Source organism: Oncorhynchus keta, chromosome 24, assembly GCF_023373465.1.
Source record: "Oncorhynchus keta strain PuntledgeMale-10-30-2019 chromosome 24, Oket_V2, whole genome shotgun sequence".
NCBI lineage: Eukaryota > Metazoa > Chordata > Actinopteri > Salmoniformes > Salmonidae > Oncorhynchus > Oncorhynchus keta.
Window position 1 is genome coordinate 31,266,804 of NC_068444.1, and position 17,131 is coordinate 31,283,934.

Consider the following 17,131-nt stretch of genomic DNA (forward strand, 5'->3'; position numbering starts at 1 on the left):
CAGTACCATGTTACAGCATCTCTGCACTAGCAGTGTGTTTGCAATAATATGAAGATTCATGTTCTATGGGAAGTTTAGGAAAATGTCAAGTTTGAACAGTTGGTTGTCTATACTCTATAACTATTAAAATCATGAGGCCGTCACACACACACAAAAAAAGGGGGTGCAACAAAATGTTTATTTTACAGTTACATCTAGCTCTGTTAGCCAGGGGTAAACCCACACAGTACAAAATAACACCTGTAAAATCACCTTAAAATAAAGAGGGAAAGAGAAGTGACACTGGCAGCCTTGTCAAATGTTACCCATAACACAACTGACAACTAAATGTATCAAGAACAGGTTTAACCAGTAGACTGTAAAGAAAAGGTTAGTGGCCAACACATCACCTCTGCTGTGATGATCAATATCCTGCTACTGTTAGCATTGCTCCAGTCAATGTGTGATAACATTTCTTAGGTCAAATCAAAAACACAAATCATTTGAATAATTGAGACCCAGCCCTGAGATTTAGACATGAAAACAATATTACAAACCAAACCCATTTTTACAACCATGAAAATAACAATCCAAATTCCCCATCTGGTACAATGCATAAGTTTGATTAAATAAAGCAGCTGTGACAATAAGGAACAGCAGAGCGTTTGGCGCTCATTTAGCAAAGTATGACAAATTTGGGTTCACTGCAATACATACAAAAAAATAAACAAAAACGACAGATGGCACAATATAACCAGATATGGAGGTAAGAAGAGGTTATGTGTAGCTAGCTACAGTCCAATAGCCATACCACTTAGAATGCATGCCCAATACATTGCTTCATTCTAGGTGCTATACTAATGTGGATATTGGTACAGACACACACGTGTGTGTCTCCTGCTGTGTGAGGAATCCTCTCCCGGGGAGCGGCCTGCTGTAACATTCACCGTCACCACTGTTCGGCCTCCCTGTACAGACTTCACAGGTCTCAGAACAGCACTGCCTCTACGGAAAAGTACACACAGAAACTAACCACCGGCAGCACAACCGACCACAGTGACATCTCTAAATGTAGTCTATCAGACCTGCTTGGTTTACATTCGAGCTGCCCTGGTTAGTGGTGTGGATGTCCAACAGAAAGGCAATGTACTGGACACACACTGATTTGTCTTTGCAACAAAGTCGGTGAAAATGAGTAGGACAATCTAGAGGTCTAGTAGCAGTGATAAGGCTTTAGGAGAGTTCAGCTCAGGGTTCGACTTCAGACAAACAGGCGAATGGAGAAGGTTGAAGATGACCATTCTGACCAAATCAACAGCTACTTGGTAAAGGTTGATGTAAAGCCCAAAATGTGGTCGATGGTTAGAAACTACAGACTGACTGTAGCGCTTCTGCCTATACTTGTTGGAATTCTACAGACAACAGAGGTCATGTAAAATCAAGTCAGTTTACATCATGTGACAGTTGAATGGTCCTAGCATGTGCCCTTGTTCAAACAAATAATGCATGTGTAAAGTATTGTGAGTATTGGCTTGCATTCTCATTGGAAATGTAATTCTAGAAGAGAAATAAATCAATTGTGTCTCAGTAAAAAAAATAAAAATCAGAAGAGGAAAGCAGATCAGATGACCGGTAATGAAGGTGTGGACCAATCACTTCAGTCCCAGACAGCTGTGAGATAAATACAGGAATGGTGTCAATGGAATGAAAACAGACGAACAAGTTCTCTCTACTGACGATACCAACAACTATGTGGGGCAGTGCCCGAATTAGATGCTACAGGCCAGGGTGAGTCCGCTTTGGAGATCATACTGCAGCCATGGCAAGTGCCACTCCAAAGTGCTTTCAGCGACTTCCATCCTCTTTAGAGGAAGTACAGTCACAGGATGAATGAACAATACACACAAGCTACAGTTCCCTCAATTCTTCATATCCACTATACAAAATGTGCTGACAAAACAGTGCAAGTAAAATCAGTTGAAATGTACACCTTGCCTACTTCCGCCCACTGTAAATCAGAACTAAAACCGGTATTGTTTTCATCACATAAGAATAAACCTGTCAGTCTCGTAGCAAAGTATGGTCTTTATGAAAACATATCAAGTACCTGTATTGTAATCAGAAATGGTTCTGTAGAGAAACTCGTGGTTGATCTAAATAAGAGACCATTCTGCACTGTCTCCACACAACCCCTATTCGACCATCACTTCCTCTACCAAGTGGAATCTTTAGCATGGATTCTTACTAATAACTTAAGACACAAACTATGGAAGTCTGTTCGGGTCGTTGCATGTCAAAAACACACAGGTTAAATAACCCTATTTGACCCGTCAAATAACACGACCGAACCGGCCTTCAATAACAAACACCTCCAATTGCAAAGTAAAAACAAAAGCAACAAGATTCCCAAAAAATAAATAGGCAATATATAAATCACATACTTACAAATCTTACAAAATTAAATATCTCCAATTTTATTGTCAACATTTCAAATTAAAAAAGGGGAGAATCCTTTTTGCCTAATAAATAATTACAACGCAATAGCACGTGTTTATCACGCCACTGTAAGCGAGGTGAACACATCTCTCTTCTAATGGTAACCTTGGCTTTGGGCCAAGAGGTGACTCCTCTGTTCAGTCATTGGCCCATCTAGCAGCCTCCGTAACCTGTCCAGTCCCATGAGAAGGACAGAGGTAACAGGACATTAGGACAGCCATGGTCTTCTGCATAGTCTGTGCAGCGCAGTGTATCACTTGAAGGCAACAGAACAAGTAGCAGGAGTAGCAAACCAGCTTTCAAATCAGAGGACAGCGTTCCAGTGTCACCATGGTTACCTGGCTCATAGGAGAAACCCTGCGGAACACCCTGGAACGGAAGAAATGCAATTTTTTTTTAAAGAAATTTTTCCAAAACAAAGATATTTAAACATTTAGCACTTCATGATTTGGATATACACAGAAATGCCCCACTACCATAATTGTTATTAAAGAATGTTACAATAATGTGTGACTCACGCACAAACAGGTCAGTAATGCTGAATTTCGCGGGGACAAAGACCAGAAGAGAGGTGGTGCTGTTGTGTATAACGTAACAGAACCACTGACCATGTGTAGTCTGTGTCCTGGTTGTGTCACCTGTCATCTCTTCTGTTCCCAGGAGGGCCTTTGAATGACTTGTTCTGGGGAGGAACGCGTACACACAAAATCCCAGTGAAAATAAAAAAATATAACACTGAAAGTAGATCAGTGTACTGTACTATACTAGCAGTGGCTAAGGGCTGGAGAAATCTAATCCCAATGTTCATTCCCTTCTGGTTTTCCAGGGACTGTGTACAGTGCCTCCAGAAAGTATTCACACCCCTTTACTTTTCCACATTTTGTTGTATTACAGACTGAATTTAAAAATAGATTGAGATTTTATGTCACATAATGTAAATGTGTATTTATTAAAAGCGTATTTTTTTTTACCAATTAATTAAAAACAGAAAGCTGAAATGTCTTGAATCAAAGTATTCAACCCCTTTGTTATGGCAAGCCTAAATAAGTTCAGAAGTACAAATGTGCTTAACAAGTCACATAATAAATTGCAATGACTACCTCATCTCTGTACTCCACACATTGAGTGACCTTACAGATAATTCTATCGAGCTGTGAATATCAACCGTAGACGACTCAACCACAAAGAACAGGTAGGTTTTCCAATGGCTTGAGAAGGATACCCATTGGTAGATGGGTAAAAAAAATGTTTTTACCTGACATTGAATATATTTTTGAGCATGGTGAAGTTTTTAATTACACTATGAATGGTGTATCACTACACCAGAAAGGATCAAGTGTCCTTCTAACTCAGTTGCCGGAGAGGAAGGAAACTGCTCAGGGATTTCACCATGAGGCCAATGGCGACTTTATAACATTTACAGAGTTTAATGGCTGTGATAGGAGGAAACTGAGGATGGACCAACAACATTGTAGTTACTCCACAATACTGTCCTAATTGACAGAGTGAAAAGGAGGAAGCCTGTACAGTAAACACATTTATATTCCAAAACATACATCCTGTATGCAACAAGGCATTAAAAAGTAATGCTGCACAACAAATAGGCCTGAATACAGAAGTGCTATGTTTTGGCCAAATTCATGAACACATTACTGAGTGCCACTCTCCATATTGGTCAAGCATAGGGGTGGCTGCGTCATGTTATGGGTATGCTTGTATTCGTTAAACACTGGAAGGTTTTTCATACAAATAAACATAAATGGAGCTAAGCTCAGAAAAAACTATAGAGGAAAAGCTGGTTCAGCCTGCTTTCCACGAAACACTGGGAGATTAATTCATCATTCAGCAGGACAATACATTATCTAACCCTTATTTTACCAGGTAAGATTGACTCAGAACATTTACAGCAACGGCCTGGGGAATAGTTACAGGGGAGAAGAGGGGGAATGAATGAGCCAATTGGAAGCTGGAGATGAGGTGGCCATGATGTTATGAGGGCCAGATTGGGAATAACCTAAAACAAGGAGTTGCTTACCAAGAAGACAGTTAACTTTCCTGAGTGGCCGACTTACAGTTTTCACTTAAATCGCCTTAAATCTATGGCAAGAACTGAAAATGGTTATCTAGCAATTATCAACAAGCAATTTGAAAGAGCTTGAAGAATTTTGAAAATAATAAAAATGGTCAAATGATGCACAATCCAGGTGTGGAAAGCTCTTACAGATTTACCCAGAAAGACTCACAGCTGTAATCACTGCTAGAGGTGCTTCTACAAAGTATTTACTCGAAAACATGTTGTTTTCACTGTGGGTTACTGTGTATATAAGGGTGAGGAAACAAATCTATTTAATCCATTTACAATTCAGGCTGTAAGTCAATGCTGAAATGAAGCCATACTTCATTTTAGCGATGTACAGTAAATCATAAAATGGAGGATTGATAAATTGTTGGCTTCATGCCAGCTTCAAACTCTTCCACAAAGACAATATTTGTACAATACAGTGAGACTGAAATCACTGACAGAGAGAGAGAGAGAGAGAGAGAGAGAGAGAGAGAGAGATTTAGTAAGGATCAAACCTAGCAGACACTTCAATTAATCAACCATCCATACCTTGTGCTTGGTGCATTTCATGGAGAAGTTCTCTTCATTGAGGACACAGTCTGTGGGGAGAAGAATGCTTGGATCAATGAAGACAGTGATTCATCAGATGGCTCAATAGCAAACAGCAGCCGAACCAGCTCCCACACACACCAACAGGCTACAGAGGGATAGGTTGTAACAGAGAGAGCTTGCAACACACACCTCCGCTTAGAACAGCCATTTACAGAACATACAGGGCACGTCCGTGGAGCTGGGGTGCCCATACTGTTATTGAACCACAGTATTAGGCCTAACCTTCAACTGAAACACCCCTCTACCAGACTGTGGAACATGGCATTCGGCACACAAAATAGACAAATCATGGAACGTTGCTGATGTCTGAATAAGATACAGATATAAAGCAACATTATGATAAATCACATCTCAGAAAAGACTACAAATATTATCAGTCACTGAGGTGGCTCAAACTTTTGGTCTGACTGCAACCAAGTCCCATTTGAATGCCTTGGCACGCAACAGACAGCAGGGTCCTCTGTAGTCTAACGCTCTTCGTGGCAAAACGTTTTGCAACGAAAAGACTAAAACAAGCGTTTCTTATTGGACAAATTCAGGTCCCTCCCCATTTCAGCCCGTTTGCTTCCCGATGAATATACCCGCGTCTCGGCTGCTAGACTAGGCTTGGTAATGTTTACTAGGAGAACTCGGCGCCATCAGTCAGATGTTGTAGCAGCAAGTGACAGGCTGGAGAACTAATAGGTGTCAACACAGCAGGGAGTCACTATACACACAATCCTGCATTAGAATCATGGCAGACTTATGTGAAGACCCAGTATACTCCCTAGTCCTGGATGCCTGGTTGAGATGCTTCCAAATGCCATCCTTCCCTCCTCCCTTCTTTGGCACAAGTATTGGAACTGGGCCCATTACTAAGCAGAAGTAGAAGATCCCAAGCTAGGGATGGGGACAAAGAGGGGGAGACTCACCTGACTGTAGAGAACACCTGTAGTGATACTTGTTGAGGCATCCTTTGAAGAAGCAGCCCAACATGGCACCTGGGTTATGGCAGCGAGAACATGTCTGAAAACACTAAATATAATTAATTGGTTGTGTTCCAGGCCAAGACCAAAATACAAGCTGCTATAATATTTTTACATTGCTAAACAGAAGTCTGATACTATTACACACTTCTACAAAAACATGGTAAAAGTCCAATTGTAAAAATATGTCTAAAACAGACATATTCCCTATGGGAGATAAAGAACACTACATACAGTGCAGTCAAAGTATTCAAACCCCTTGACCTTCTCTACATTTTGTTACATTACAGCCTCATTCTAAAATGGATTAAATACATTTTCCCCATCAAGCTACACACAATACCCCATAATGACAAAATTGAGATCAGGGCCATCCTATTTCCATTGATAATCCTTGAGATGTTTCTACAACCTGATTGGAGTCCACCTGTGGTGAATTCAATTGATTGGACATGATTTGGAAAGGCACACACACCTGTCTATATAAAAGGTCCCACAGTTTACAGTGCATGTCAGTGCAAAAAACAAGCCATGAAGTCGAAGGAATTGTCCGTAGATCTAAGAGACAGGATTGTGTCGGGGCACAGATCTGGGAAAGGGTACCAGAAACACGTCTGCAGCATTGAAGGCCCCCAAGAACACAATGGCCATCATTCTTAAATGGAAGAAGTTCGGATCCACCAAGACTCTTCCTAGAGCTGGCCGCCCAGCCAATCTGAGCAATCAGAGAGGGGCCTTGGTCAGTGAGGTAACCAAGAACCCGATGGTCACGGTGATAGAGCTCCACAGTTCATCTGTGGAGATGGGAGAACCTTCCAGAAAGACATCCATCTCTGCAGCACGCCACCAGTCTGGGGCAGCAGGTAGCCTAGCGGTTAGAGCGTTGGGCCAGTAACCGAAAAGTTGCTGGATCAAATCACCAAGCTGACAAGGTAAAAATATGTTGTTCTGCCCCTGAACAAGGCAGTTAACCCACTGTTCCCTGGTAGGCCGTCATTGTAAATACGAATTTGTTCTTAACGGAATTGTCTAGTTAAAAAGGTTAAGTACATAAAAATAAAAAAAATAAAGTGGCCAGACGGAAGCCACTCTTCAGTAAAAGGCACACGACAGCCTGCTTGGAAATTGCCAAAAGGCCCCTAAAGGACTCTGACGATGAGAAACAAGATTCTCTGGTCTGATGAAACCAAGATTAAACTCTTTGGCCTGAATACCAAGCGTCATATCTGGAAGAAACCTGGCACCACGATGAAGCATGGTGGTGGCAGCATCATGCTGTGGGGATGTTTTTCAGCAGCAGGGACTGGGAGACTAGTCAGGGAAAGATTAATGGAGCAAAGTACAGAGAGATCCTTGATGAAAACCTGCCAAGACAACGCAGGAGTGGCTTCGGAACAAGTATCAATGTTCTTGAGTGGCCCAGCCAGAGCCTGGACATGAACCCGATCGAACAACTCTAGAGACCTGAAAATAGCTGTGCAGCGACGGCCCCATCCAACATGACAGAGCTTGAAATGATCAGCAGAGTAGAATGGGTGAAACACAGGAAATACAGGTGTGCCAAGCTTATAGCGTCATACCCAAGAAGACTCGAGGCTGTAATCGCTGCTAAAGGTGCTTCAACAAAGTACTGCATCATTATTTGGTATTATGTGTAGATTAGAGGGGAAAAAAAACTATGTAATCCATTTTAGAATAAGGCTGTAATGTAACTAAATGTGGAAAAGGTCTAGGGGTCCGACTACAACGTATACACCCCAATCATAAATCAACAGAGACTCAATTAAACAGAGGCACATCTATTCCTGGGCTGCAAGACTTAAACTTACCGTCTCCTGACCCACCTTAACCGCCTCTTCCAGACCGTAGACCCTCCCCTTCACCAGGAACACACCTGCAGACCAGATGCTACAGTCCTCGTGGAGCCAGTACTCACACTGGTCTAGAGGCACCACAGGGGGGCTGTACCAGTCCTCTACTGCAGCCTCAGATTTAACCCCAGCCCCATTCTCAATCCTGGCCCTCTTTGCTGCAGGGCTGCCTGAAGGGTCACTGTTGCTAGTCCACCTCCCCAGCAGGCCCTCTTGGTTAAACCGTGGACCTGGTTTGTGGGGCCAGGGGACCCCCGGGGGCCGAGCACACTTTCTGCCCCGGCCTCTCATGCTGCAGGACGAGTCAGAGTCACTGAAATCCTCCTCTTCTTTGAGGCCTGGGGTCCTAGTAGGGGGTTTAGCGCTGGGTCTGTTTCCCTCAGGGTAGTAGGGCCCGTGGAGGTCCCCCAGGTCCATGGCGTTAGCCGAGCCTCTACAGAGGCAGCAGACCAGGGAGCTGTGGTATTGGCTATGGGTGGAGATGCGGCCCAGCTGGAGGCAGGAGGTGGAGGGTACAGCCCCAGGGATGAAACCCCCAGACCCTGAGCCTTCAGCCTGCTGTTGCCCCTGACCCTTCTTCTGCCTGGGCTTCTCCTCCTCAGGGTAGTTGATGACAGTACAGTTGGCAGGGGAGGTGGAGGAGGGTTTAAGGCCCATGTGGATGAAAGGAGAGAAAGTGTCCCTCCTCATATCCCTCTTCTCCTCCTTGTAGTTGACATATTTCAGTTTTATCTCAGGCTCCTGAGGGGAGAACATAGCGGAAAACTTGCCCAGTCTGGGTTTCTTCCGTTTCTTCTTGGGAGCCGGGGTCACCTTCGCTGTTTTAGCTGTGGGAGAAGATGCTTCCCTGCATGCAGTCTTCACGTTATGCTTCCCAGGGCTTTTTGGAGATGTTTTAAGTGGCGGTGATAGTACATCCACCTCAGAGGGCTCGGGATCTGCAAAGGGTGGGCTGGAGGTTTTTGGAGATGTACTGTGGTTGTGTGGATATTTGGAAAAACGGGTGTGTTCAGAATCTGACGTAGACCCTTTACAACTGTCTGTGTTCCTGTTAATGCTCTCCAGACGGCCTTTCGTTGCGGCTGCCTTTACTTTAGTCTCTCCCTCTGAGCGAGATGCTGCTTTATTCTGGACGTTCTTCTTCCCTACAGATGAGGTCTGTTTGTTAGGACTAACATCAGCTTTAGATGGACTGCTCTGAGTCTGGGGATTTGTCAGAGGCTGGGTTTGGGTCTTTGAGGCCTTGGGCTTCTTAGTGGATACTTTATACCAGTTAGGGTTTATGTTCATCACTATGGCCTCTAACCTTGTTCCCCTGCCAGAGCGAGGGGGAAGTTGTTTCCTCTCAAAAGTCCTCTGCTCTGCCTTTGCATTACCATTCAAGTGAGAAGCAGTCGTCTTATTTGGTTTCTTTTCTAAAACCTCTGGGAGAGTACTCTTGTCTTCTGTCAAGTCAACAATAGGCTCTGAATCTGCCTTGGGTTTATGTCCTGGCTGCTGGTAGTCCTTGCTGGTATCTGACATTGGTGCATTATCACCATCATTTTCAAAGCTGGGTGAGCAGGAGGCCTGAGGCAGAATGAACACATTCTGTACGTCATCCAGTAAGATGGAGGGAGAGACCGTGTCCCCCAGAGGACTGATATACTCCCTACTATGAGAACACAGGTCCCTGGGACTCACGCTGTCCTGGATGAGGACAGGCTCCTCCGTTCTAGATGAGATGAAAAAGAGAACCTCTGAGTCAGCCCTCTGTCCTTCCTCCACCATGTCTGTAATGAGAGGCTCTGGAGAGGAATCAATACATATTGCAGAATTAGACCAGCTGCTGCTGCTGCTACTCCTGCCATTCTGCAGTCCTGCATTGTCGTCTGTGTCCTGAGAAAGACTGTGTTCGATTGAACTCGCTCTCTGATGAGGATTGTATTTCTCCACGCTTCCATTACTGTCAACTCGACTGCTGTTGATTTCACGACACTGCTGCATCAGACACACCCCTGCCACATTCTCAGCCATCACCTGGGCTGGAGGCATAGTGTCAAACATTTCAGACTGGGGCGCTAAGCCCAGAGGCCTGTCCATCTGCTGCAGGTAGCCATCCATTGTTGAGAACTTGCTGATTGACGGTACGCCGTAGAGAGATGAATGGTGAGAGAGAGAGTCATGACTGGAAAATATATGAGACCTGCTTACATAAGAGAGGGTGACTGTAGTGTTGGAGAAGGCATCGTTCGGCTGGATCTGGTCTCCTGGTTGAAGCTTGTGGTTGGGGTCAGTTTCTGGGAAGGAGAGTCCCTTGCTGCTCCCAGAGCCTGGGTACCAGCTTGGAGACTTGACCACCTGCAGGGCCTCCATGGAGTTGGCTTTAACGAGGCAAACCTCACCTTTCGTGGTCAGGTCTATGGCAGCAGGGAGGCTACGGGTGGAGGAGAGGTCTTGGGGCTGTAAATCAGAGTCCCCCGGTGGTTGCTCCATAGCAACTGAAATTGAGCAGAAATACAGAAATGTTGACATTGTATTTATTTTTGCTGACCTCAGTGGGAACATGATTGGATATAGGTCAAGATTGAGTTCCATCTAGCCTGGAAACCTGACAATGAATATCTTTGAATTCGTCTGGCATAAATGAGAGTTTGGATCAAGAAAGTTTCCTCTTTACAACCCAGAATGTTAAATAAAATTATATTTTTCACTTAATTTACCAGTTGTCCATGCGGTTGGTCCTTTTGCAGGTAGGAATAGGAGACAATATCCACAGTAAAGTATAATTATGTCAACTTTTCAAAGCGCATGCATACTTCCCGAGCTCATGCACATGTTTATATAGTTCAGGTGATAAATCTGAATGCACTACCAGCACTTGAAAAGTTGATGTAATTACACTTTCTTGGGGATATATTGATTCACAATCCTACCTCCAAAAGGACCAATCGCACAGACAACCGGTAAAGTTAACATATCATGTTAATCAAGGTTCTGGCTTGTAGAGGTAACGTTAATGAGGAAACTTTCCTGATCCAAACCCTCATTTATGCTCGACGTTCAATCCAACGTCGGGTCTCCAGGCTAGGTTCCATCATCCAGAAGCACATTTGCCAGCAGTGGATTTGAACTTTCTTTGTCTATCTTTCTAGCTAGCTAACGTTAGCTACATAGTAACTTATCAACAACTAACTAGCTATATCAAATAGATTAGATCATTTGCTAACTATAAAGTTAAATGCGCCCATCTTCAGTAAAATCTCCGAAGTGCAAACGTTCAGTGTTCAAAATTACAACACAGAAGTCAGACCTAAAAACTAAAAGGTTAGCTAACGTTTCCGTTGGCTGTCAAAGTTCAGTTCCCCGTACTGTTGAAGATCAGTGTTAGTGTCCCACGAGTTACTGAACAACCAAAGCAAATACTGAACAACCAAATTGCACACTAGCGTGTAGTGACCAAGCTGAGCTGGAAAAAGTGGTCAAATCAGAAGTGTTTGCTAGAAATGCACCAAAATATAGTTAGTGTTAAGAGAAAGTAACAAGTTGACAGCTGGCTTCGAAACCCTCTGCCCTCTTACAAACGAACAGAACGTATGTTTAGCTAGTTAGTTAGCTACACTCACTGGAACTGGAATGACAGTTGACAGGCGAGAGCTATTAGTCCTGGATTACCTACATTTGTGTGTCTTCACTCAGCCAAATGTGAAGGATGATCGTGCCACTACAAGAACAGCTAGCTACTTCGCTAGTTATTACATGAACCATACATGACACGTTCACTTAGTAAACAGGATAAGTGCTGTTCTGGTTATCAAATGTAGCCAGTTCGCGATGTGCTACGCCAAAGTTAGATAGTTAGCCGCGTACCACAAACTGCAGCTTGCTAATGCTCTGCTCTGGATCTGACAAGTTAATTTGTAAATGATATGGCAACGTTAGCTTATTGTGAAACAATGGGTGGATGGCTGGTGGCTATCATAATACAATACTTTAACATTTGCTGGATATAGTGCCACTCAGCTTTGGGGATCGATCTCCCCGCACATAACGGCGAAGTGATGCATCTAGCGAATATAGCTAGCTAACTACCCTCGTTGACTTATTCGTGGTTAGCTAACTTGCTAAGCTAATTTGCTAAGCTAACTTGCTAGGCCTTTCATAGGAAACAAAAGAGCGAGCATACTGCGCTGCCGGAGACTGAAACTTACCCAAACGGGAAGGAGTGGGGGGCTTTAGAAACGTCAAATTCAACAGTGAGTCCCACCCAACATCTCGTTCAAGACCCCATCTGCTAGTACCATAAAACGCCAAACTATATCTTTTAAAAAATCCACTTTTGTAAACGGGATAAAATAAATAAAAGAAAAAAAATCCCTGGCTGTAGCTACTTTGCTACTCTCAGCGCGTGAGCTGCGCTTCAAGAACAGCATTTGTCAGCTGGCGAACACAGTGAAGCATTATGGGAAGGTAGGAAAGCGGGCAGCGTTCAAGACATGAATGTTGTCTGGAGTTTGACTGGAGTGATTACTGAGCTCTTCAGTAACGCCATTCTACTACCAATGTTTGTCTATGGAGATTGCATGGCGGTATGCTCGATTGTATACACCTGTCGGCGACGGGTGTGGCTGAAATAGCCGAATACACAAATTTGAAGGGGTGTCCACATATATACAGTGCTTTCGGAAAATATTCAGACCCCTTGACTTCTTCCACATTTCGTTACAGCTGTATTCTAAAATTGATTGACCTGTTTTTCCCCCCATCAATCTATACACAATACTCCATAAAGACAAACCTAAAACATGTTAAGAAATGTATTACAAATAAAAACTGAAATATCATATTTACATGTATTTAGACCCTTTTCACAGTACTTTGTTGAAGCACCTTTGGCAGCGATGACAGCCTCGAGTCTTGGGTATGACGCAAGAAGCTCGGCATACCTGTATTTGGGGAGTTTCTCCCATTCTTCTCTTCAGATCCTCTCAAGCTCTGTCAGGTTCGATCGTGACTGTCGCTGAACAGCTATTTTCAGGTCTCTCCAGAGATGTTCGATTGGGTTCAAGTCCGGGCTCTGGCTGGGCCATTCAAGGACATTCAAGACTTGTCCCGAAGCCACCCGTGTTGTGCATTGTGCTTATGTAACAGTATAGCTTCCGTCCCTCTCCTTGCCCCTACCTGGGCTCGAACCAGGAACACATCGACAACAGCCACCCTCGAAGCATCGTTACCCATCGCTCCACAAAAGCCGCGATCCTTGCAGAGCAAGGGGAACAACTACTCAAGGTCTCAGAGCGAGTGACGTCACCGATTGAAACGCTATTAGCGCACACCTCGCTAACTAGGTAGCCATTTCACATCGGTTACACTTAGGGTCGTTGTCCTGTAAGAAAGGTGAACCTTTGCCCAAGTCAGAGGTCCTGAGCGCTCTGGAGCAGGTTTTTAATCAAGGATCTCTGTACTTTGCTCCGTTCATCTGTCCCTCGATCCTGACTAGTCTCCCAGTCCCTGCCTCTGAAAAACATCCTCACAGCATGATGCCACTACCACCATGCTTCACCATAGCGATGGTGCCAAGTTTCCTCCAGACGTGACGTTTGGCATTCAGCCCAGAGAGTTCAATCTTGGTTTCATCAGACCAGATCATTTTGTTTCTCATGGTCTGAGTCTTTAGGTGCCTTTTGGCAAACTCCAAGTGGGCGGTCATGTGCCTTTTACTGAGGAGTGGCTTCCATCTGGCCACTCTACCATAAAGGCCCCGATTTGTGGAGTGCTGCAGAGATGGTTGTCCTTCTGGAAGGTTTTCCCATCTTCACAGAGGAACTCTGTCAGAGTGACCCTCGGGTTCTTGGTCACCTTCCTGACCAACGCCTTTCTCCCCAAATTGCTGTTTGGTTGGGCAGCCAGCCCTAGGAAGAGTCTTGGTGGTTCCAAACATCTTCCATTTAAGAATGATGGAGGCCACTGTGTTCTTGGGGACCTTCAATGCTGCAGACAGTTTTTGGTACACTTCCCCAGATCTGTGCCTCGACACAATCCTGTCCCAGAGCTCTACTGACATTTCCTTCGATCTCGTGGCTTGGTTTTTGCTCTGACACACTGTCACCTATGGGACCTTATATAGACAGGTATATGCCTTTCCAACTCATGTCCAATCAATTGAATTTACCCCAGGTAGAAACATCAAGGATGATCAATGGAAACAGGATGCACCTCAGCTCAATATCGAGTCTCATAGCAAAGGGTCTGAATACATAATGTATTTTATTTTTTATAATTTTGCAAACATTTCAAACAACCTTTTTTTCCACTTTGTCATTATGGTGTATTGTGCATAGATTGGAGGTAAAAAATACATGTAATCCATTTTAGAATAAGGCTGTAACTTAACAAAATGTGGAAAAAGTCAATGTCTGAATACTTTCCAAATGCACAAGTTATTGATAGGAAACCTTACAGTAGTATATGATTGCAGTCCTCTCACATCTGAACTGTGCAAAGTCTAGATGATCAATGTAATTTAACTACATACTAATACTAAATAATGCTGGTTAGTTTAATCAGTTTGGAAAATGAGTAATACAGTGTAGTAGATGAAAACAATGAAAAGACAGGGTGCAAAAATATTTATTGCTAATAAACCTGTTGTCAGTTGGTGTACATTGGCTGTATATTTACAATAGTAGAGTACAGAGGGAATGCCATGTGAGACAATAATCCAAAAACATTTAAATAAATACAAAGAGATTGCCACTGAACAAGACTACATACAAACCAAATCCTCCCATACAGCTGGACCAATAAGATTACAGAGAAGGAAAACAATTATATAAATGTATATATTTATAGTATAATCAGCAAATCCCATCCATAATGTATTTATTCAGCAGTCACCTTCCAGGGGTAATTTAAAAATGGTCCTGTTTCAGAAAACATATTCTATGATGTTAATATTAATCATATACAAGCCAACAACTCGGACAATGGAGGAGCAACATCCAAAGTAGCAGATAGTTTACTTGTACAATGATGCAGGCAAACATTTTCTTTCCATAGCTTGTTTACTGAGCCAGACATTAATCTGTGCTGAAATGATAAGGGGGTGGAAAGAAGAATTAACATGCCCTCACCTAGCATAATACGCAGGCCTGAAGGCAGGATTGTTCCTACGGTTTGCTTACGCAAGTAATTATTCCATCAATATGCAAGTAATTATTCCGTCATTATGTAGTTGTGTTTAGCCATTACAACATTACACTTATTCCTTCGGCTATTCACACAGACTAAGGAGTTAAAACAGTAGCTTACACGGCCATCTTTTTTTAGTGTCTGCATGATAGATGCTTCATTAAAAACAGTACAGAGTATTTACAGTAAGACATGGCGCTGGAAACAAAAAACAAACAAAATGTCACAGTAACTGAAGTGCATGGAATGTTGAGCCGAGACATAAAATTCAATCTTCATACCATGTTTTTTTGAATATACGATGTGTGTGGTGACCAGTGTGTTTCTAAATAAGTCATTCCCTAGCTAAAATATAGTGGGCTTTCTAAACATGCAGCAGGGTGGTTGGAGCGGTTCAACGCAGGCGACTCTGTCAGAACTCCTTCGTGTCTTTGTCAAACAGATGGAGTCGCTGCTCGGCCGTCAGACCTTCCTTAAGACTCTGGAGACAGAGAGAGAAACAGAGAGACAAAAAAAGAAACTGTTAATGACCATGGCCAGGTTTGATTGTGACTTTAAAGTGGACAGGACTGAATCATTGAGGAAGCAGATTGATGCAAACAGAGAGGAGTATCATCAATGATCCACACAGAGACGTGCACTCATTTCTCTCCTTGGTTAAAGTGATATTTCTCTGTAAGGTCCCAATGGCAGCAAATTTAAAATAAAAAAGGTGATCCCATTCAAACCCACTAACGATATGTGATTTTGGCATCCTGTTCGTTGTAGTCTGGTTGGGTAAATTACCTAAAGGAGAAGGGTAGGCCTATAGGTCCTCAGGCAGCCCTAGCTGTCCCAGGGCATGTCACGAGTCACAGACTGAGGACAGAAGGGGGAAACACACCGGCATGTGAGAGTAAGAGGTGAAACACACCTCACCACACTTACCAGGTTTCCTGACACGTGTTGGTACACTTTTTTCTACATCTGATAGAACCAGTCTAACCCACACTGAAATAGATGCACAAAGGGATTGTTTCAAGGAGTAATATAACAAAACTGCTGCATCCTCATAGGCCCAATAACCCTCCCAATAAAGTACATTCACATGCTGGGGAAGTAAAAAGTTGCAGTGCAATGCAGTAGTTAACCAGAAGGTGGCAGTGTGTCACAGGTCAATGGCACTTGGCTCCTACTGAACTGTCTCCATACACAACCTTCAGCTGCGGGAAACTTCTCCTCTACAGTGTAAATCAATTTAAGATGTTTTACTCAGGTGTTTAGAAGACGTACCTTTGACCTCATGGTGCGCTCTGAGCGTTTTGCGGCAGCAGCCGCCATCTTGAGAATGTCAGGGTTGCTTTTGGACTTCATGATATCTGATGAGATATCAGACAGCTTCTTTAACGACAAGTCATTTGGAAAAAGGGGCTAGTTGCAGCTTCTGAACTGTATACTATAGACGCTACTGTAATAAATAGATTTCTCTGGCTGCTTGTTGAAAGGGGGTCAGTGTGTTGCCGGTTGGAGACCGTCTGGACTATATTTGACATTAGATAATTTCTTATGTAAATTCAGAGACCAAATTAAAATTGAGGCATTGTGGCACATTGGTCATGACCAAAACAACCACCAACCAATCAAAAGGTTGAACGCTCAGAGGTAATAGTGCTATGTGTAAGGAGAAAAATGGTCAGTGTTCAGGGCAACGGTATGTGTCCCAAATGGTACCCTATTCCCTATGTAGTACACTATGTAGGGAATAGGGTGTCATTTATAGCAAACATATGGAGTAGAAGGATATAAAGTCTTCTATATTCCTACCGTATCCTCCTGCCCTCTCCACCTCCTCCAGTGAGGGTTCCCCCAGTGCCTCGTGGGCCAGCTGCAGCTGCTCTCTGAGCCTCCCCAGGTCTCGCTCTGCTTTGGCCTTCACGATGCTCAGTTCTGTGTAGATGTCCTTGTATTTGTCCGTTGCATACTTCTTATCCTGGCGG

General features: G+C 43.5%; 2 protein-coding genes across 11 annotated transcripts in view; both read right to left on the reverse strand.

Annotated features, from left to right (window-relative positions):
* Nucleotides 1–159: 159 nt before the first annotated feature.
* On the reverse strand, nt 160–12,477 carry si:dkey-94l16.4 (retinoic acid-induced protein 1). Of its 7 annotated transcripts, none has more exons than XR_004820294.2 (6): nt 12,176–12,476; nt 7,944–10,465; nt 6,061–6,163; nt 5,087–5,136; nt 2,998–3,157; nt 160–2,844 (listed from the first exon to the last, which is right to left on the reverse strand). XR_004820294.2 is itself a non-coding variant. In XM_035734427.2 (6 exons), exons 2-6 carry the CDS (start codon nt 10,458–10,460, stop codon nt 2,775–2,777), a joined length of 2,760 nt encoding a protein of 919 aa, XP_035590320.1. In that variant the 5' UTR covers nt 10,461–10,465; nt 12,176–12,477; the 3' UTR covers nt 160–2,774. The 7 variants fall into 7 exon arrangements, 5 of the variants coding, with proteins under 5 accessions (XP_035590320.1, XP_035590316.1, XP_035590321.1 ...); XR_004820293.2 differs by having other exon boundaries at nt 2,994–3,157; XM_035734427.2 differs by having other exon boundaries at nt 3,114–3,157; nt 6,061–6,154; nt 7,959–10,465; nt 12,176–12,477.
* Nucleotides 12,478–14,578: 2,101 nt separating this feature from the next.
* mprip (myosin phosphatase Rho interacting protein) overlaps nt 14,579–17,131 on the reverse strand; it is a 62,470-nt gene continuing 59,917 nt past the window's right edge. For 2 of the 4 annotated variants that reach the window (XM_035734432.2, XM_035734429.2), the window contains 3 exons: nt 16,959–17,124; nt 16,428–16,513; nt 14,579–15,636 (listed from right to left, as the gene is read on the reverse strand). In XM_035734432.2, the coding sequence (XP_035590325.1) occupies nt 15,568–15,636; nt 16,428–16,513; nt 16,959–17,124 (321 nt within the window). In that variant the 3' untranslated portion in view covers nt 14,579–15,567. Of the gene's footprint in view, nt 15,637–15,941; nt 16,014–16,082; nt 16,146–16,427; nt 16,514–16,958; nt 17,125–17,131 lie in introns of all 4 variants that reach the window. The other 2 variants (XM_035734430.2, XM_035734431.2) reach the window with 2 other exon arrangements.